This window comes from Adelges cooleyi, unplaced genomic scaffold, assembly GCF_023614345.1.
Source record: "Adelges cooleyi isolate 19-005CV unplaced genomic scaffold, UGA_ACOO_1.1 ACOO_flye_CR_arks_rails_tigmint_CR_PRNA_23, whole genome shotgun sequence".
Taxonomy (NCBI): Eukaryota; Metazoa; Arthropoda; class Insecta; order Hemiptera; family Adelgidae; genus Adelges; species Adelges cooleyi.
The window spans coordinates 15485811-15508194 of NW_026095893.1; the positions used below are offsets into that span (position 1 = coordinate 15485811).

The following is a 22384-nucleotide window of genomic DNA, read 5'->3' on the forward strand; positions in this document are numbered from 1 at the left end:
TGTAGCGTTCTCTTAACTAAATAAAAATCCATAGAACTTGTTGTTTTTTTTAAACTTGTAAGTACTTAATTAAAAAATATTAATTATTACAACACTAAAGTCGTGCAATTACATTACTTTGAGACTTGATAAATATAAATATATATATATATATATTTATATTATTTAAAAGTAAGACAAATTAGATCTCATGTTGACTAGACGTACTTTGATAATTTAAATTCTCAAGTATAAAAGTGAAAAAATGTAATGTAAATTAATTAAATTATTGGTAGTTAAATAGTAAAATTGTCTACGCTACGTATATTAGACATTTCAGGAGTATTTATTTCAAATGACGCTATATCTATGAGCACGATATTAATATTTAATAACAGTCATTTACAGTATAGATACCGTGTAGTACCATTAGTAATACACTAATAGGATTTTTAACAATAATACAAATTTATGATTTTCTAGTATTGTCCTCGGTTAAAAACTTCTGGGCCACTGTGGTATATTAGACAGTGATTTGACATATACTTACACAATCGCAATCTTGGCGGATGCAATTCAACAATTAATTCAACTCTGAACGTCAATAAAATCATATAAAGTGTCTGAAGTATGTTTTTGGCTTTGTCTAGGTCACCGTTTGTGGAGTTTCGAGAAGCTGACGACCGTCCCGTGCGGAAAAAACCGCCCAGACCAAAACTGTCCCGGCAGAAGTCCGGCGAGCAACTGCTGACCAAATCGTCCAAATCCAAGTCGGAGTGCACGCTTTGCACGCAGTGCCATTCCGTGCAGCGGACGAGAAGCTGGAATGACGTGGAACCGTTGAACGACGTCAGTTTCGAGAACGTCATCAATTACTACAAGGTGTTCAAGACCAGCGACGAGTACGTGTGCGCCAAGTTCACCAGCGATCAGTTTATCAAGAAGTTGGACGAGAAGTTGCGCGAGGAGTCCGACAGGCTATCGGAGCTAACCCAGAGCGCGGTGTCCGTCTGCTCGGTGTCCACAGTCGACGAACGGGACTTAGACGGACGACTTCGGGACGAAGCGGAAGCATTGCGTAGACTGACTGGAGATCAGGCGTCTCCCTGTGCCGATTCGCCGTCGTCGGACGACCACTGCTTGCTGAGACTAGGCAGCGAAGATTTTGGTTGTTTCGATGGTCCTCCGACTCGAATCTACCGGTTTCCCAGCACGGGCGTAGCTTTGGACAGGAACGAAGCGACCGCTTTTACCATGACGGTGTCTGCCGGCCAACAGTCAGCATCTTCGCTGTTGGCCAAGCACTGGGGTCCCCAACGTGAAGTCATCGTTCGGCGAGACGTCAATAACAGCCTGGGCATCAGTATCGTCGGAGGAAAGGTCGTTGTTCAGAATATGGCAAGGACCCAAGTAGAACAAAGCCTACTAAAGTGACAACGTTTTTACTCTTTAGCCGGGGGGGGGGGGGAACAAAGTATACTACTGAAATTATATTTTATTTCCATAGATATTTTTTTAACACTCGCGTTCTAACTCATAAACCTACCATTTCACCGATATTGCATATTTTTCTGAAATTTCTATTTTTTGTTCTGAAAAATTTAGTTTTAACGACTTAACATTTTTTCTTGAGTCCTGAATTTACTTATTACTGGTAGACAATTGGTTCTTAAGTAGATATCATATTGAACCGGTAACTGAAGTTTTACAGGGTTTAAATTACTTTCAGGGCTTGAAACAGAAAAACAAATTAGGTTTCGATTTCAGTCATAAAAAACCAATTTCTTTTGTTTTACATGAATACGTCATTCGGTGTCATGTGAAAAAAAATTGAGCGTTACCAAAACATCGTTTCCATGTGTGGGATGTACACGGGGCACAGTGGACGAGGCGAGATCGTTGTAGTGTCATTCTGTAGATGGGACGGAACGTCGCAAAGGGTATTTTTATATCTGCTTATAATCTCTGAAACTACTAGCTCGATTTACGTGAGGTTTTTTTTTTTGAACTTTCAGTTAATTCTTAACCCCTTATTATTTCTCAGCTATTCAGTATTGTCGTTTGAATGATAACAACAAGACGCATTCACGTAAATACCTGCGGTTGTAGCTCTGATTACGACCTAACCTGGCTTAGTTTTCTACTCGGGTTCTTTTAAAATACTCAATTGTGTGTTCGTCATAGGATTTCAACCGAACGCTTTCCGGTATTTTCTAGGTGGACTTTTTTAACAGTGCCGACACCAACAGAAATAATTCTGCCATAACCGGAATATTTGTTAAGAATGTTCTTCCTCAAAGTCCTGCCGGTCAAGCGGGTCAATTGAAAGTGAGTACGGTTGACGATAGTGCCTTACGGGACTAGTGTTAAAAGAATAAAATAATTTTAAAATGATTTTTGTCATAAAAATCGGTCTAGTTATTTCACAAATGTTGTGACCTCGTACATAACAAACATCTCCTATTAACTTAGCTTTAAATCTACATAAAATATGTTTATTTATTCGTGTCTTTTTAATTGACTTATTAGACAGGAGACAGGATATTAGAAGTGAACGGCATTAGCGTGCGACACGCCAATCACGAAGAAGCCGTCGAAGTCATTCGCTCTGCCGGCAATCCAGTTGTTTTCCTAGTGCAGTCTCTTGTATATTGGGTAAGCATTTTTGTCTATAATTATAGAACATTACACCATATCCCTTCAATAATCATATAAACACCATTTTATGTACTATTCTATACCTACTTCAATCATTAATTATTTTGATATTGTCATGTTGAAATGTATGCGCTTTGTAGTTGTTCATAATCTTGAAAAACAAATAAAAAATAGGTAAATTACAAATATTGAATTTAATTCTAATTTTTCCAATTGTAACCCAATTCTTAGTATAATATATATGGTTTATTTCGTAATCAATAACTTAATAATATGCTTTACTGTGTGACATTTGGATAACTCGTATAAGTTCGTTTACACATTGTCCAGGCTGAAAACGAACAAAGTATAAAGTCCTCTTCGTCATCGTCATCGATTGCTGTGGATGTGTCGTCGGCCAAAACAACACAAGATCGTTTGCCTTTGACGTCCAAACCGGGCAGTGTTAAACAAGTAAGGATTTCTGATGCTTACATGCTACATGTTTTTTTTTTTTTTAATTAAATATTATTTTTATGCGGTTTAGAAAATATCCTCTTGGCAACAGAGAAGTGTTGAGAATTTGGACGAACTACCTCAAGAAACGGCTAAGCGGAAAATTTCCTTAGTGTCTGTCAAAAAAACTAATGTGTTTAATCGCAAAAAGTCTGAGGTATCGAATAAAAGCGAAGAAAGTGAAGATGACGATGACAATAGGGATAACGAAGGACGCATCAGGATTCAATCTGGACAAGAGGTTGTATAGAATTATTATCATTTGCTGTGTATAGAATAATCCAATAATTATTCTAATGTACGTATTCATTTAAGTTTTTTTTATAAAAGCCCATTTAGTTTTTTTGTTTTCAGTCGATAGTTGACACAGTTGAAATACTGTATTGAATATACCTTATCGAATTTAAAACTAGAGAGGAGAGGCTAGGGAAATTAAAATCCTTCTAAACTCGTTCTGCCTCAAAATAAATGTCAGCAAGTAGTTAGGCAAAGCCTTCAAGTAAGGTTTTATAATTTTTACTGATATTCTGATGGGGGCTTTTAGAGTTTTTAAAAGATCTGAACTTCCTTAGCCCCCCTCTGTCACACATTGCTCATTCCATTTAAATCAAAAGAATAGAAATAGAAAACAAGTTTTTTCCAGTAGAAACTATTTTTAACAAACCCTGTCTTTCAATGGAATTGCACTTTTTTACAAATTGAAAACTCTTTGGAAAATTCAAAATTAAAACAATAATAGTAATAGTAATTTTGTATAATAATTTTTCTTGGATTCGATGAAACCTATTCTGCTTTTATCCAAATGAGCATGGATAGGACGTACGTGCTGAGTTGGTTTATTAAGAGTTAAGGAAAATTTAATTAACTTGCGTATTAATTTAAGTCCAAAAATAATATTTTATTCGAATAAGTTTCAAAAATTATTATTCGATGGATTACAAGTACATATGTAAACAGTAACTTAAACCCTACGTTCTTTATATTTATAGTTTATAAGCCATATTCGTATATACTATATGTGAATAATAAAAATTATTATGTCCATAATTTGCATTATTAAAATAAATTATAAAACTTATATTCAATCATTTTTAATAACATTATTAGAATAATATTTTTATTCGGATAAAACATATATAAAATGAATTTGAATAAACTAACACCACATAATTCGTTAACTATAACTTAACTCTAACTAAACCAAACCAAGAGGAGTTGTTCCCCTTTCTCCTTTTTTTACACCAAATGGCGAAACTAGTTTAAAAGCACTGCAAGGAAATTCTAAACAGTCATGGTGTACTGATAATTATATTTATATTTACATTACTGATTAGATGTAAATTTGTGTTACTGTATAGTGATATAAATTGCATTGTAATGTTTATGTAGATAATGAGATCTAGTGCTGGCAATGTGAAAAGATCAAAAGCAGAAATCGACGCCGATCCGGAACAAGAGGACGAATTTGGCTACACTACGAGTGAGTACATTTTCATTTTTCTTAATTTATCGTTATAAATCCATCGTTGGCCTAGTTAAAGAACAACAAATGTACAAGCGACCGGGATTATATTGTTTCTTGGGAAAGATCCAGGGTTTAATTGAAAGCTTTAATAGCATCTCGTTTCGAACGAGGATTAAAATATAGAACCTCAAGTATACGTCACATATACAGCAGTAATTATTCAAGAAAAACAACTACCCGGCCAACTGTTTATACTTTAATTTTATAGTGAAGCTTACCAAAAAAAGTGTTAACGGTTGTAAAATGCATAATGTTTTTCTTCGTGTTTGGTCGTGGTTTCAAGTGGGTTTTTGTAGACCAATTATTATTTTGAGTTGAAACGGTAATCGCATTCATTTTGAACTTACAAGTTATAACTTAATACAATGATAAAATTGGGGCTTAAAACAGGTTACACACTGTACAAAATGAAAAAATATGTTACCGGTATTGTAAATCAAAACCGAAATCGGAAAAGTTGTTAACGTTATAATACCGAAATACGTTAACCAATACCGAAATTAACTGTATTGTAAATCATAACCAGAATAGAAAAAAAAACTGGTGTTGTAAGTCTTAACTTATCATCGGAAAATAAAATGTCAAAAACACTAAAAAGTGGGGTTCGTAACAAAATTTAAATCTATTTATGGTTGAAATACACACAAAAAAAAAATAGGTTACGTGTAGCCAGATCAGCGACAAATTTACCAGGTTTTACGTGAACACGTCTTGCTGTGATCATTGAAACGGCCATATTGGTTTGCTGAGAAATGGTATAATTATTATCTTTAAGACATAAGTTCAAAGATAGGTTGAGGTTAGCAATCTATGCAATTTATTCAAACCCCGTGAAATTAGGTACCGGTTGGATACCTAAAAGTTTTAAAAATACTGTTTGATGTTATTTTTAGCGCGTTCTGTATATTTGACTTAGTTTATTGTATTTTCTTTTCTTAATTCAGACCGGATCTCAAGGTTGAAATTAAAAAACTTTGTTTTATTAATTTATGTACAAAACAAACTTATAATTTGTGTATATTCGTACATTGACACCAATTAAATATATCTATAAAACGATTTTAAATTCGTTAGCAATAATATTAAAACTTTTTTTTCAAACAGAAGCTAATCTAGCCTTTGATAATCTCTAGGTTATCAGTTTGCTTTTAATCGCTTCCGAATTGCAAGCAGTTTACAAATAAAATAACAGAATTTTCAAATCTTCTTGTGTGTTTTAAAATAAAATTAAAACTAAATTAATACTGTGACGAGTTAGGAATTTTGCAAAGAAAATAGAATATAAAACTTTGTACGATATAATTATTCGAACGTACAAAATACCAGAACGACGGTGTTTATACCGCTGTTCAAACGATTTAAATGAATCTAAACCCTAATCGTATTTAACGAAAACGAGTAAAAAAAAAAATAGAAGTATTTTGGTTCTTGCTTCAAAGTTATGTTGTATAGTGCAATTGGAAATTGGTTGGAATTATTGTTATAAATCGTATTGTTTATTATTAAACAGATACATAAATATACTCCAACGTTTAATTGTTTTTTAATTATTATTTTACTACCACCACTGATGTAACAGGCATAAGCATATTTGTCAGCCGATAAAAGCTCCATTTATGGACCCTTTGTATTTTGGTTTTCACACTTACTCTGCTCCAATACTGGAATTAATTTTGCGAGTTTAATTTATAACACAGTGAATTGTTGAATTCCAGCATAATACGTTTAAACAATAATTTGTTTTTCACTGAATGTAAACCCGGTGATTTTTTTAAGGCCCTACTACTACTAGTTAACTCTTAAAATAATGGCAATTTTGTAGTGTTTTTATTTTAAAGAAATTTTAATTATATTATATTACCAGGTATGAGACAATATTTTAATTTTTATATTTTTTCGTATTTTCTAGAGCTTTATCAACTTTTGTAACCTAAAATGATAATGTATATATATTTTTACCTTTTTAAATTAGCAATAATTTGCTAAAAATATTGACTGGTCGATAACCAGTTATGAATAAATAGTTGTTAAGTTATTAAAGTTTAAAATTTAGGACGGGAGGAAGGGTGGAGAGTAAAGTTATTTTTATTTGCGCGCATTTCTCAACCGCACTCCACTTCTGTCCTAAATTTTAAACTTAAAGAACTTTAAAAAAATAATTATTCAAAACTGCTTATCAACCAGTCAATTTTTTCAGCAAATTATTGTTAATTAAAAAATATATATATACATTACCATTTAAGTTTTAAAAGTTAATAAACCTCTAGGGAATACTAAAAAAGATAAATATTTAAATATTGTTTTAAATAGTAATATAGTATTAAAAATTATTTTCAAAAATAAACATTACAAATTTGCAATTATTTTAAGAGTAAACTAGTGTAGGGTGTTAAAGAAATCACCCGGTATGTTACATAATGTACAACTTTTTCTTCATCTTCCATCATTTTGTGCGGTTGTTCCTTTAGTGTGAGCAAGAATTAATGAAACCCCCGGAGGTGTTGAAGTAACATGTAATTTATCCATAAAGAGACGGCGGATTCGAATTTATAACGCGGAATGTTTAGCCCGTTATAACGCAATTATTGTTTCTATGTTTATAAAACTGAACATTGCACGTATTATAGTACATACATTTTAAACCGTTGTAATTCAGTTTTCTCGCTTTGTCTCTTAGTCATTGGACATTGCGCATTGTTTGACGATAACGAACTGCTTGCTGTTGCTTGATTTTTTATTCCACTTCAACAGACATTTTTTTTAAGCGACCCCTTTAAGTATTTCACACGCATTCAATTTTTATTTTCGTTTTTTAATTGTCTTACTTGATTGTATTTATTTTGACCACCTTAAGCACATCCTTTAGTCTTAGTGGTTATTTTGTACTCAAGAAAACTGTCCATAAAATGCATCATATAAGTGTTTTGGTATAATATATCGTGCACTAAAAAATCCTTAATCCAACAGAAATTAGTTTATTATTTTTTTAAAATATAACACATATATTGCTATACTTTACCTGTTAAGAGGCCACTAATTAATATATTAAGCGCATTTTTAAGTTTAAAGATTAAGATGGTAAAAAAAGTTTGTGTTTTGATTTATAATATTTGGCATGTTCCTTTATAATTTTATCTTTCCAGATAAGAGTTTTAAAAGAAATTTTCGGCCTTTTACAGCCATGCTATTTTTTAAGCAGAGTTGGCAAATTCTAATTAAATAACGAATACGAATTAAAACAAATCGTATAAACTATAAAGTATTAATTGGAACAAAAATATTGCATTTTATTTAAATAAATTACAATTAACATAATTGGAATGAATCAAATTATTTTAACAATTAATATACTTACTTAATAATTCCAATAATTGACATAATTTATTACTTTACTTTAAAAAGTGAAACCTAAATATTACAAACCTATTCGAATAATTCCTAACTCTGTTTTCAACTATGCATTGAATTAGGTTATAATACCTATAATTAGGCCCGGTTATATATCGAGTTTTACAGTTGAAGATATTCTTGGTAGCCTTCTTATTTTTTGAACTTTCATTACACTATTGTGCCTAATACTGAAGTAATATTTGTAATACTGAACTAAAACACCAAAACACCAAAAACAATTGCCCAGGTGCTTAGTCACGTTATCAATCGTTCTTTATCCTTCGCAATTCCTCGTTCCTTCTCTGGTTCTTCAAAATCTATTAATGATATTTTTTATAATTTGGCTTCCACATAGTTGATTTGTCATATTTTATTTTGTTCGCCATACATGCTCTGTATGACGTATCTCTCGGCTCTCTTCTATATCTCTCATTTTGCTCTTTATGACCGTCATGATATCCTTGCACCTTACAATGGTAGTTCTATCTCTTTGTAGTCCACAGTTGTTCTACGGTATTTTATATTTAGGTAAAACTACTCGATTAGTTTGGTTTAAAAGTTCCTCGAAGGTGTTCTCAGGCTTATTGAAGCTTTTATTTCTTTTGTATTGTCTGTATTCATATTGCTCTACAATTGCTTTACAATTAAATTGGATTCTATGGATTTATGTGCTGCCCACCAAATCGACCAAGGACTAAATTTACAAATTAAATCCGTGAAAGAAATCTATAAATCGTCTGAAATAGTAAGAAAAGCCAGAAGACCGGGTCAGATTTACCAAATCATCTGAAAAAATATTAATTAATAGGCGGATTTTGTCCTATAAAAGATTCGGTCCTGGATTTTTATTTTTATATTAATGGATACAACGAATGACTTGGCCTCTCGGACCAAACAAATTTTTAATTTAAAAGTTATTTTTCTTGTAGTTGCATTTTATTTCTTGTGGTAACAAACGTTTCATCATAAAACATTCCCGGTAAAAGGTTATTTAAAAGTTATAAAAGTTATATTTAGAGTATTTTAAAATAGTAATAATTTTTAACGTAGTTCAAGCCAAAACATCAGTTTAACGGTATATTGTACATTTAAACAATTACTTAGTAGCAAATTAAAATATAGGCTAATAATTTTTGGCACGTACATTGAAATTAAAATTAAATACATGGATTGGTGAAGTCCGTACATTTCTCTGGGGGAGGGGGGAAGCTCCTCCTTCTTGTTACAAATATTGATAGGAATAACTGAAAGACCGCAACATTTGATTTTGTAAGTAAATATATTATTAATCATTGTTTAAAAAGACATATCAATATTGACATTATTTTTATAGTAACGAAATTGGTTCGTACTTTATAGAATTATGTATTATGTACATGATGAGTTTTTGATTTTGGAAACCGGAATTAAATTTAAAAAATATTACTAATAAAACATGAGTTATACAAGAATCTCCGTCTCTCCTTGTATTGAGATTTTTAGTAAAGACACGTTAGTGTTCCTATAGAAACATCCGATTTCATAATTCTACGAAATCGTGTTTGGAATCCGGGTTAGGTAAGGTTAGCACTGAGAATATTTTTGCTGATTTTAGGACTACTCGTTTGGGAACATTGTTAACTTATCTCGGGTTAGACCTTTTCCCCTTGATATTACTACATAATCGACTAGTTTGGGCATATATAATATTATATTATCAGATTACCTGTAAAGTGTAAGCTGTGTGAGTTATCAATTGGGTGTCTACGTTCGATTTAGCACGACGATCAACGATAACAAGTTCGCGAAGAGAAAAACGTTGTATGGTTTTGAATAATTATAAATTTGGTGAATTTAGAAAACTAAAAAAAACGGTACTTATAACAAATTCCGATGCTCAAACAAAAATTTCAAAGTCTATGTAGTGATGTACACTAATTGTGACCTGGTTATCTATTCTGATAATAGTCATATCTATTAAGATCAGCTTTTAGCAAGGGAAGAAGATTTCCATTTGCATTTTATCGCATGATTTTGTACTCCTCATCCTCGCATTCACAAATTCAAACTGAAACTTATTTAAAAATAAATTGTCTTTATAAATTATAAAAAACTACATAACACCCGAAAAAAGGAGCATTAAAAAACAAAACCTTTTTAAAACTACTTTATTCTGATTACGAACGTACAAAAATTGGTCACTTTACTTATTTCACTTTTTGATAGGCGGGTGATCTACAGTTGTGTACGCATTCACACTTTATTTAAGTGTGACCGAAAATCAGGTGACTATAATAGAAGGAGGGTTAAAAAAAATATGTGTGTAAGCCACTTGTCGTGTTATTTGTGATTTTTTGACGTTTAAATGTATATATATATATATATATATATGTGTGTATGTTTGTATACTGATTGTAAAAGCGCAAAGTGGATATAGCCGGAATCCGGTACGTCTCTGACTGCCAAGGTATGAGTGATGGATAACTAGTAGGAGGATTGGGAGGATTGGAGGTAATAGTAGAAGTAAGTGAATAGCAGGTACGCACAAAATATCGTCTCGCAGACACCGTCGCAAAACCATTGTTTGGTTTTGGTGTGCGCTCGGACCTCATACCTTCGAGTGTACGGGGTCAGTTTCCATACTATTTTGTTTGTACCGAATATATATATATATATATATATGAATATATTTTTTTTGTGTGTATAAATCGCGGATCGAGCGGTCAGGTTTTTGACGGTGGCGGCGCGGCAGTAATGTCACGGTGGTGGTGTAGCGGCAGGTAGTAGGGACGGTGGACACCGGCCGCCGCCACCACTGACTCGAATACAATTGAACGAGATCGCGGCGGCGGCGGCTAATCTGCAATACTGCAGTTAATCAGTGAACGAACTGCGCCGAGGTTGTCTGCGCCGTCTTGGTTCGTTTGCATATTGCCGTGTAACAATACTACGACGATTCGCGCGTTTTTTTTGAACATTCTTTTGAACTCATTATTACACAATTCATAAACGATTTCGCGAAAAGACATCGGATTACCGTGTGCAACCTATGCATCTGTGGCAGGCATGATAACGGGCCCGGTTGGCCACAACCGCCGCCGTCACGCCGAAGCAGCCGCCGTCGCGCCACAAACGCCAACCGACCGGCGGCCGTCGCGTCTCGTACACCACGACGGTTGACGACGTCTCGGCCGTGCGGCATACACAGCCGACAAGTATGCGCGCCAGGCCGGACGCACGGCAGTCGCTGCAGTACGCGGTACACCGCCGGCAGTGTCTCGACAATAATGTTTAGCGCGCTTCACGTCCACCGAAGACGACGACGACGACGACACCGCTACCAGCACGACGACGACGATGGCCATCCCTTACCGTTGTGCTGACACAATGATGGCCATGATCTACAAGACCATTGACAGCGACTTCGAGCTCGGTAATCCTCCTTTGAGTCATTTTTTTTTTTTTACTTGACACTTGCAAATTTCTATAGTTTCAATATAGTATTTGTTTTTTTATTGTCGTGTCCGCCGCGGTGTTATGCGCCTTTGCTGCCGATTTGGCTGTCTCGGGAAAGCACACGTTTATTTAATACTGTAAAAAATACAAAAAAAATCAATAAACTATGTCGCGTATGCATCTTGTGTATATGCTCCACATATCTACACAACACTTGTATATAAATACAAGTGTTGCGTGTTCGTATCATTTGGTTTTGCTTACTATAAATTATTGTAAATAAAAATAATTGCCGGTCAGTGATACGCCTTAGATAAAAACTGTAGAGATACTAGGAAGAACTTCAAAATAATTTTTATAGGGCCAGAAAACGAATTTGTTAGTTGATGATTAGTTGTAAACGGATTTTACAAAGTTTTTGTAGTTTGTAATTTTTTAATTTATATTAAAGGAGAGTTTTGCTTTAATATATTATAAGTGTACTTTAATATAATACCATGAAGTTATTGGATATTTTTAATCACAACTCACAAGTTCATTTGATTTTATATTTATCCTAGAAATTTATAATTACCTAACCATCAATTTCGGGAAAATTGTGATTACATATTATTCACGTTGCATAAATATTTTGAAGTGGTACTGTAATCCACGCGATATTAATAATAGTACTATCGATATATTTTATGAAATGAGATATACTACTTAATACAGTCTTGAGATTTTTAAAGTTTTTTTTTAGTTATAAAAACGTCAGTTTTTTTTTCATTTAACCCTCTTTAAATTCACTCAATTTGACCATACAATTTTACATGCATTATAAATAATATCTATTCTCAAATAAATGTTAAAACATACTCTTTGGAGAATTAAACAATTTAAAAAAATCATAAATTTCGAAATGATGACATGAGCTTTATAATATTGGCATCAATCATATATTTAAAACTTCTCTCTCTTCACTTTATACCTAGTAACATGTTTTGCTAAAAAAAACTATTATTATCCAACTATAGTAAGTGGTTGATTATAGTCCCGTCGTTTGTTATTGGACTTCGAAAGAAGCAGAGTTATGCATTAGTCATTCTTATTCGGGTGTTTTAAAATTAAGTTTTAAGGTAACGTTAATCCACGACTTACCTTACCACTTTTGTATTAGTTGTGTTGTGTATTAAAAATCTGTACCTGTATAATCTCTAACCTTAAACTTATACTTTTTCAGTGAATTACCATTTTTTTTTTAAATATTTGTTTGTACAATTATATTTTTTGTTTCTATTAATTATATAATTTTATAAACTAATCTATAATGCTACAGATTTAGATATTGCCGATTTCAAACATACCTACTACTTGTTGATCTCAATTTTTCTTGTTAATTAAAAAAAAAAACAAATTACTATTTATGTATGAAATAGAGGTTCATATTTTCCAATAAAAATTACATACCTGTGTATATTTTTTGTTAAATATACAATTAAATCTAAAGGTAAGAAAGTTATTTCCTTAAAGCTCACTGATTTCACTTAGCTTTATCCTTAAAGTTTTTATTATGTTCAAACGTTTGGCATAAAACATGTAGTCAGTTTCGTCAGCGTTGATTATTCTGTTTTGCACTTTATTGCCAACCCATTTGTTCGCAATCCTCCACATTTTTTTATTGTTGTTTTTGTGTTTGTCGCCTATCGATCGACAAACAAATCATATGAAAAAAGGAATGTAATCGCTTGACTTGACTTGCTCGACTTGGTACAATATAATATTATATCCCAGAAGAATTATTATATTTATACAAGCGACAAGACGCGTTGTCGTCGATTGTTATACTTCGCCGACTATCTACAGCGATTGAACGATGTTGGCTGTTGGGGTTCTTGTTTTTTATTAAAAAAAAAAAATCAAATAATCCGATTGAGTGCCAAGTGGTGACATCCACCGTGGGCATCCTTCTACTGCGATCTTGCGATGTTAAAGTTGAGCGGAATCGCTTATAGAATAAAACGCCAAAGTAAATATTGTGTTAACCTAAATTCGGTACCGCGTTAATTGCACTGACCAGAGGAATTATCGTTGAGTTTTGAGGAAATATATTTTTTGATCGTGGAAAATTATTTAAATTAAAAATATTTGCTAAAAATTGTTTTAAAATGTTTAAACTGAATAATACATTTTATAAGCTTCAAATAATTTTAATTTTTTAAATTTCATAAACATTTCTCGTTTAATATTGTTTTTTTAACAATTGTTTTTGGACTTTTTTTTTGATTAGATGTATATACTATTTAAATAATATTGCACTTTTTTTTTTATTAATATTCGTTTTATTCCTCGAATTTTTATTACAACACTGTGTAAGTGTATAACTAGTACTTTTTAGTAGAAATTAAGCAGTCTATTTATCTATATTGATTGTTAATCTAAGAACTGTTAGACTGATCATTGGATTGTTAAGAATGATTTGTATTTGGCTATTATCAATAAAGGTTAATGCGGTGCCCAGAGTTTACACCGCATTCGTCGTAGTTGTTTGGCCTGTGACTAAATTTTCCAAACCACCCTTCCTCCTCAAGCCAAGGAAATCCTTGGGCCTATATATGTACGGCGCTTGTCCGATCCATACCGTGGTATAATGCGGTTTTTATATTATTTAAATTATTCGTTTCGCGCTTTTATATGTATTTATCGAGGTCACGCCGCATTAGTTTCGGTGCGACGTTTGCTATGGTAGGTATTTTATAACTTATTGTACGCAGACCCTTCGAAAGTATACGGTAGTTTATTATTATTAATGTGCACTGTGCACAACACCGTGCCCGCAATGTTAAACAAACTTCTTGGGGGAGGTCAATCCATTATGCGAGCCGCTTCGATGAAAAATTGGCGTACACCCGCAGTATAACACGGCCGCATGTTGCCCGTTAAAAACGATTTAGTAATTATTATTCCAGTCGATAGAAAGTGGTGGTTCTTAATTATATAAACATCACGGCCTGGCTTGTCCAACGTGCAATAATAAGGGATACAAAACACGCAGAGAATAAAATATACAATTTCTAGTTTTTTTTTAAATTAATTATTTTTCTTTTACAATTTATATAGATTTTAAACTTTGACAGTGGCTCGTTGACCGTATTATAAAAGGACTATGGCCCGTTGAACATAGAATATACATTATGCGGTTACTAAATATCTTAGACAAACGTTACTTTAGACCAGACGATGTGAAGTCATAAAGTCCTTTGAAGTCGAGATAAGTCTGTCTGTAAATTGTCACAGCGTCGAAGGGCTTTTTGTTGTTCGGCTGGAAACCTTTTAATGTTTTGAAATGGAATATGTTTGATGCCTAAGGGTTTAAAGTCAAAAACGCTATTTCGTTTTCGTTAAAATGTTAAAACCCATAACAATATACATTAAAGTACTTTTGGCTTACGTTTTGTAGACTGTATAAAAAAAATTAGTCTAGTGGTTAAAAAGTAATTGTGGAAAAACATGAGTTTTAAACTCAGCTTCGCGTCGAAACTAAAAAAAGAGGTTCAATATATTTTACAGTATCATAAGTAATATCCCATACAGCAATCAAGTTCTCTTATTTCTATTTTCAAAACTTTTGTTAATATTAAAAAAAAATGTAATCATGTTTTGCCAGGAGATAAAAGGTTACAACAAATATTATTTACAAAATTTGTTGAAGTATTATGAAAAAATGTTCAATGTTTTAATGATATTTTAAATATTTGTCTATTTTATATATATAAATAATATTAAAATAACATTATATTTATTATTATTTTTTATACATTCTCCTGGCAAAACATGATTTCAATTTTTTTTTTAATATTAACAAACTTTTCGACAATAATTTAAAGACGTAAATATTTTTTTACTGTTTAGGTATTATGTAGGTAGAGTAATATTTTGTATTTACCAATATCACGAGCATCTATGATGGAGTCACTTTGTATTCATGGGATGCAAATCGTCCACGTTTTTTCTTGTCGGCATAAAAACTTTGAATTTCGCCATAACGGAAGACGTGACAAAAAAACAACAAAAAAGGTTTTTTTTTTGTTTAATATTATAATTGCTGACAGGTGGACATAATGCCGTGTTAACATGTGTACATATTTTCGCTTACTTTACCAAAGTACAATAATTATAATAATGTAATTCCGTTGTTAGGAATTGAAGGAACGTGGCGTACATGATTTAGATACTTGTTCGCGTTTGTTTAAATTATAATACCTTTTATATTAAAAGTGCGGGCAGTCGGTGAGAGAGAATAGCCGCCAAGTGTTATTTGACAATTTTTAATTCAAGTATTTGTAAATTATTCAAACGTTTTTTTTTTTAACTTTTTGGGTTTAGTCTAACTCCGTCATATTTGAATAGAATCATTTTTTCTAATTGGTACAATGAAAATAGCGATTTAATACTTTCAATTAATGTATTAACTATCTCCGGCTTGATGACCATTAGATTTTTTTTTTGTCACTTAATTAGCAGACTGAACGTTGCCTTTTTTGCTCGAGTCACGCTGATGATTACATATGTAAGCACATGGCAGTTGTACGCAAACTATGTGCACATCACAAGCGTGCGAGCTCTCTTTCTAGAGAGAGAATATTTTATTATTTCTCTAACAATTGAGGATAATTACAATCACACACACACACTTGTCGAACAAGCTACACATTATCACCACGTTGTAAACGTAGTTCATTTGTTGAGTTTTGTTTTTCAATAACTTGAGTATATTATATCGGTGTGTCGATAAGTCAATTTCGTACATGCATATGTTTTACCAATTAGTATCGATCACGTTATGTATATTATACAATTTGTCCAAAATATCCCATGACGCTCAAAGTAGGATATTTGAAAAATATTCATATTCGACGATATTGTTGTACGTTTTTAATGGAATAGTTTGTAGTTTGTACCTGAATTTAGTGACTGCTGGTAACGGTCTAGCTGTTGATAACTTCATGGACCTTATGGCAATAATAGTAAATAATACTATTATTGCGATTACATTGATGTCTTTGTACTTATTTTATATTGCATTGCGTTTGTTATGTGTCCGTTGTGTAGTACACATTTACAATACATTGCTTGTGAAATAAGTGGTTGTAAGACTAGTAATAATCAGAGTAATCATTGATTATAATCAGTAAACGCACAACCATGTATGATGTCGTTATTAATATTATTATTTTCGTTTTTGAAAAAATTATAGTTAAAGATAATAACAGAGTTTTATGTTATATAATGTTTCCAAGATGAACATCGTTTATATACGTTTATGTTATTAAAGAATTACCTAACCGATTATGCGGGATCTATTCTGTTTATACCTAGTCTTAGAAAAAAAAGGTCAAGGGAGGGTATCTATCCCCCATATCCCCCCCCCCCCGGAAATACGCCACTGAAACGGATCTGTATGACGTATTTGCCACAAAGCGTAGATCAAAATACGTATTTTCCAGTATGCGATGTTTAAGTTATTCTAGAAAAATTGAAAAAGATCTATTATTAAACGTGTTTAAATAGTTTTTTATGTCGTCACTGCCATTAGTTGTGAATGAAAACTAAAAGTGAAAAAAACTCGCTAGATGATAACTAATTTTTATTTCATTACATCTATTAAATTAAAAAAAGAATAACAAACTTTAGTAATCTTCAGCTTGTCTGAAAAAATAACAATATAATTTTTGTTTCGATACGGAGCTAAAAGAGTTATTGGTTGTACAATAGTGCGTTTAATTTTTTTGTCTGAATCAAGGATCAATTTAAACCACTTAAATATTTTTTTTTATGAATCAAGTCTCTCTAGATTAGAAATCGTACTTGAAAGGATTTTTATTCTACAAAAATGAAAACTTTATTTCTTCCCCGTCAAAATGGAGATAAACACACGTACATGTTTTCTTCTTAAAATTACGGCATTTTATCTTTTTGAAAAATTAACGAATTAGCTTCAAATTTGTATAGGATATTCATTAGATAATATCTTGTATTTAATACTATATTATATAGTACTACTAACTAACAGTGAACAATTTAGTGTGGCCTTACGACAACTTTTTTGCTTTACAGATGGCAGTTTACACCATCTTTAAGCATAGTTTCAGTATTGTTAAATTGTCTAATGTTCAAAAAATGTTTACTAAATAAAAATACATTTTTAGAAAATATCATTTTGAACGATGTTGACGATTCGATATTGGACGTAAGGGAATTCTTTCGGGCTCCGAATTTAATTATTGGTTCATAATAATTGGTCGAGATTTTCTTTTAGCATTTCCACCCACGTAATTTGCTATTGAGTATTATTTGGAGGGTTGTAAAAGGTTATGTTGTTTAAGATTTATATTTTATATATAAATAACATTAACTAGTGGGTTTAAAAATAATTTACGATGGCGTAATAAACAATACTATTAAAAACGGTTTGGCATTAATTTTCTTTAGTTTTTTTTTTTGCGATTTGCAAATTAAGTTTATTGAACGAGTAAACGAAGTTGTTCAAAATACATTTCTAAATATGTTATATAGAAAGAAGAAACCCCATTTTATTAAACGCCCCATTCAGTTGTTTGTTTGCCAGCAACGTCGTGTATGGTCCGATGAAGTCATTTTTCAGATCGTTAATATTATGAATTATGTCTTCTGTAAGTACCACATACATAGGACACACGTATGATGTTGGGATAAAGCTGTGCGTTTTGGCTTTTGGAGTGAAAAACATTTCTTAAATTCGTTGGGACTACTTGTGCGATTAAAGAACAAACTACAGAACACACGAGCTATAGGGATTTTATCTCTCTCTCTCGCTTGATCTTTTCCCCATGTGACGCATTCATAAAAAGTACAATTCTCATTTACGCTGGATCGCTGGATCAGAGGGGAGTAGACCAATATATATATATATTATATTATTTATATAAGTTGTTACACCCTAGAGAGCAAGACTAGAATACAAAAGTACTAGAATACATAAAACATTAGAATTTCCAATTTAGGAAACCCTACTAACACTAAAACTTTATTTAGTCAATATGTTATAAAAAAAAAGAAAATGTTCTTTATAATATATTATTACAGTTATTAGAAAACCATCGCAGTTGAAGTATAATTATAAAAACATCTCCACGTCCATGTAATATACTATTACATGAGAGTATATTTATTTTATATAGCATATATTTGATTTATTTATTTTAGAAAAAATTTAACAAACACAGTTTTTTAAAAACAATTTTTATTGATTAGCTGATTATATTTGAAAAAAAATTAGTTCTGCTTGTTTAAGTTATTAGTTTTTTTTATTAAACTTGCTTAAAAACGACGTTTTTTTCGCCAGTGTTCATCGATGACCTAATCTAACCGATAAGATAAGATATTATATTTAATTTTGGCTGACTTTCCGCTCGTTTGTGAAACAATAAGTTTTTTTCAAAACTAGATTGACTTTTGCTAGTCACTTCTTGCCTGTATAATGTTTATTATCGTGATGGTTCGTGAAATATACCAATAATTATATTTAATGCGTGTTGCATCCAGCAATATCGTCGAGCACACACACGAAAATCTTATTTTATCATATATATTTGCCGATTTTATGTAATACTCACAAGTATGGTAATAAAGGTCCGAAATATGCACATAAAAATGTACACACATAATAAAACTGTTGCTTTCTCGTTATATTTATTTTTGCGAACTTGGGTATTTTGTTGTTTTAATTGCCGTGTCACCGTTTAATTTTATTATTATATACCTAGTTCCTCCATTCAAGTAGTGTACGCAGTCTATTAGCCGAAACATTATATTATCATAAGCCGATAAGTGTGCATAATAATTAGATATTGTTTGAGCCTACATTATTACATGTTGGTCTGGCAGTAGTATTATAATATTATTATGGAAAAATAATAATTATTTAAAGTGTTAACTATGGTATCATAGTTGATAACCTAACTTTAAATTATGAAATTTTATATATATGTAAATAAATAAATTACAAAAAATGTGTGCAATTAAACAAATAACATAATTATTTTAATAGTCTATTATTTTTTTAATCAAATAATGTATTATTAGAATATTTTGTTATTTAAACAATCATTAAAAAAAAAATCGAATAATGCCCATCTTTGATTAGTTACATTTGTTTTAAGTATCCTACGACAGTTGTCAGTTTTACATGTCTTAATTATTATGTACGCCAATACAATAGGCGCACTCGAATATCCTTTCATAATATGTTTATATCCAATAAAATATATATAACAAGCAGAGCTGTGAAATTATGTGCTTAATTGTTGGCAGTGGAACTATTACACTAATAAGTGTATTATGCGTATCGATTGAATTAATAAAAACTGCGATTAAGTTACTTCTGTTTTGTTCCTAACTTTCATAGTCTATACCAAATCTTTATATCAGTAAGACAGTTTTTTAACTAAAATACTACTGGTATTATCTAATGACAAATAATTAGTTATTCTTAAATGATCATGTATTACAAATGTATCTACAAAACACTGAAGTGGCGTTTTTGATCGATAAAATTATGTGGTTTCAATATGGTCTCGTTGTTTTTTATTGGAAGAAATCCGGTGTGCGCATTTGTTAGAGTGTTGTAATCAACATATATTTTATATAACATTCAATTTTACGTGACTATTCATTTTTGAAAATGAATTTATAATGAATGTATAATATCTGTACATAATATAAAATAAATTCGTTTACCGCGTCTGTGCATAATTTTCTCAGTAAATAGTAAACGGATTTTATTTCGCGTTTTCATTAATTGATAGTGTTTCACGATGAAGATTAGATGTATTTATTTAGATGTATAACTTGTGAGCACTTTGATGCAATTGTACATATATACCCGGGCGAAGCCGACTTCACAGGAAGCTAGTATTGTATATTTCAAAACTGCAATAATTGGTTCATAAAACAACATAAAACAGGGAACACTAGAATAACTGTTTAGTAGTATGTGATCATTAATAGCTTATCTGCACTGTATACTTATACTAAAGTATATAAACATATTGTATCGAATAGCTATATTACATTCTTATAACAAGACGATAATTATACTACTACTGTCTACCTCTTATACTGTACTTTTGTTTATATAACCATATAAATGTATTCCAATTATATATATATATATATATATATATATATATATATATGTGTGTGTGTGCGTGTAAAATTAACACATTTTAATTCCACTGTACGCTTTATTAAGCGTCGCATTTCAAATGCAAGTTGTTTGCTCTCTTGGTTATGTAGTAGATACTTAAATATTTTAAAGCATGCGTACGGAACGTTTATTTATTAATTAAGAATAGTTGTGTAAAAAAAATTATGTTATACTGCTTCCTCTTTATTTCGAATAATAAATAATGATCCGTTGTTTTGTATTTTTTTATAGGAATACTATCAACAAAAAAAGTTTTTAAGATGTTCTTTTGGTATCTAATCTAGTCATTGCCGCCGGTAAGGTTTTCTGACGTTTATTGATTGTTTACAGTATTATATCCATTTTTTTTTTTTTGTATTTCATAAACTAAAAATAAATTGGAACTCCTTAATATTTGTTTTACTAGGTATTATCATTATTATCATTATAAAATTATCCACTTTTTTCACTGACTCTAGAGGTCACAAGTTCTTAGGAATTATTTATTTTTACTCAAGGTGATAAAATAGACGTTTCGCAGTTTTTTTGAGTGTCAATAGGTGACAATATTAAATTGAATAGATATAGTATTTATTTATTGTATGGAATACAGGCGATTCATAACATTATGACACAATTTATAAGTACATTATTGATTTGTTTATAAGATATACACATCGCCCTTGATTGCTTCGAAATCTTTTAAGAAATAACCAAGAAGATCAAATCTTAGCAGACGATTATTGGTTTCGTGACCTATGTGACTACTTTTTGATAGCTCTTCCTTCCACCTTTAGCCTATTTAGTAACTACTTGCGATTCATGCAAATTTATATTCACAATATCCGTGCTATGCCAGGATTCGCGATTTTAGTCTCATATGATAGAGAGTCAACAATTTAACGGATTGGTAGGTAGGATTCTTCAAATACTTATTCCACTCTTTCCTTAGAGCTTTTTCGCGTAATATCGCTTATGGTGGAATATTGGCCATGACAGATAGCCACACTAATGGATTTTAATTTTTAAGAATCCAGAAATCTTACGCATTGTTGTATTAGCTGTATGGTATTGTTTTAGGTATGTTTACTGTTAACCAAATAGTCGCACGGTATTTTCTGAATTTACCAATGCAGAAGGACGTGACGTCTGAGAATTGCCAGCTTGACAATTATACTATGCCTTGTTTTGCTGTAATTTCAAGATGATTCTTATAAGATAGTCTTTTATCTAAAGTAACTCCAAGATTTTTGGGCATTATTCAGCATATTGACATTTTTTACTAAATGTTTCTGGTTTATTATGTACGAGTAAATTGTAAAAATTATAGGAGCAAGTATCGAATCTTGGTGTAGCCCATTAATTGTTAAGAGCTATCTGTTCCCTTTTTTTATTTAAGAATACCTAGGTAATCTTGTATTACCTTTCTTATTTGTGTTGGATGGTATCACTTCAGACAGTTTAATCATCAGTGTCTCTTTCCATACGGTATCGTAAGTTGATTTTAGATTAATGAATATAGCGCTAGTTTTTGAGACATTTTAAATTTAGCTTGAAGATTTATTTTTTTAGCTTGGCTTAATGGTAATTTTAATTAGGTCATTGTAAATAGAGCTTAAAATTTTAGTATTATCTTGTTCCAGTTGTTTTTTGGTTTTCGTCATTTTTATTTTACTTCATTGTTCATGTTTTGATCT

At 31.4% G+C, this 22384-nt stretch overlaps 1 protein-coding gene across 5 annotated transcripts in view; it reads left to right on the plus strand.

Moving 5' to 3' along the window:
• Nucleotides 1-22384, plus strand: part of LOC126836093 (multiple PDZ domain protein-like) — a 78694-nt gene that overhangs the window by 24704 nt on the left and 31606 nt on the right. For all 5 annotated transcript variants that reach the window (XM_050569121.1, XM_050569120.1, XM_050569122.1 and 2 more), the window contains 6 exons: nucleotides 630-1359; nucleotides 2197-2307; nucleotides 2509-2634; nucleotides 2968-3090; nucleotides 3164-3373; nucleotides 4522-4612. In XM_050569121.1, the coding sequence (XP_050425078.1) occupies nucleotides 630-1359; nucleotides 2197-2307; nucleotides 2509-2634; nucleotides 2968-3090; nucleotides 3164-3373; nucleotides 4522-4612 (1391 nt within the window). The remainder of the gene's footprint in view (nucleotides 1-629; nucleotides 1360-2196; nucleotides 2308-2508; nucleotides 2635-2967; nucleotides 3091-3163; nucleotides 3374-4521; nucleotides 4613-22384) is intronic.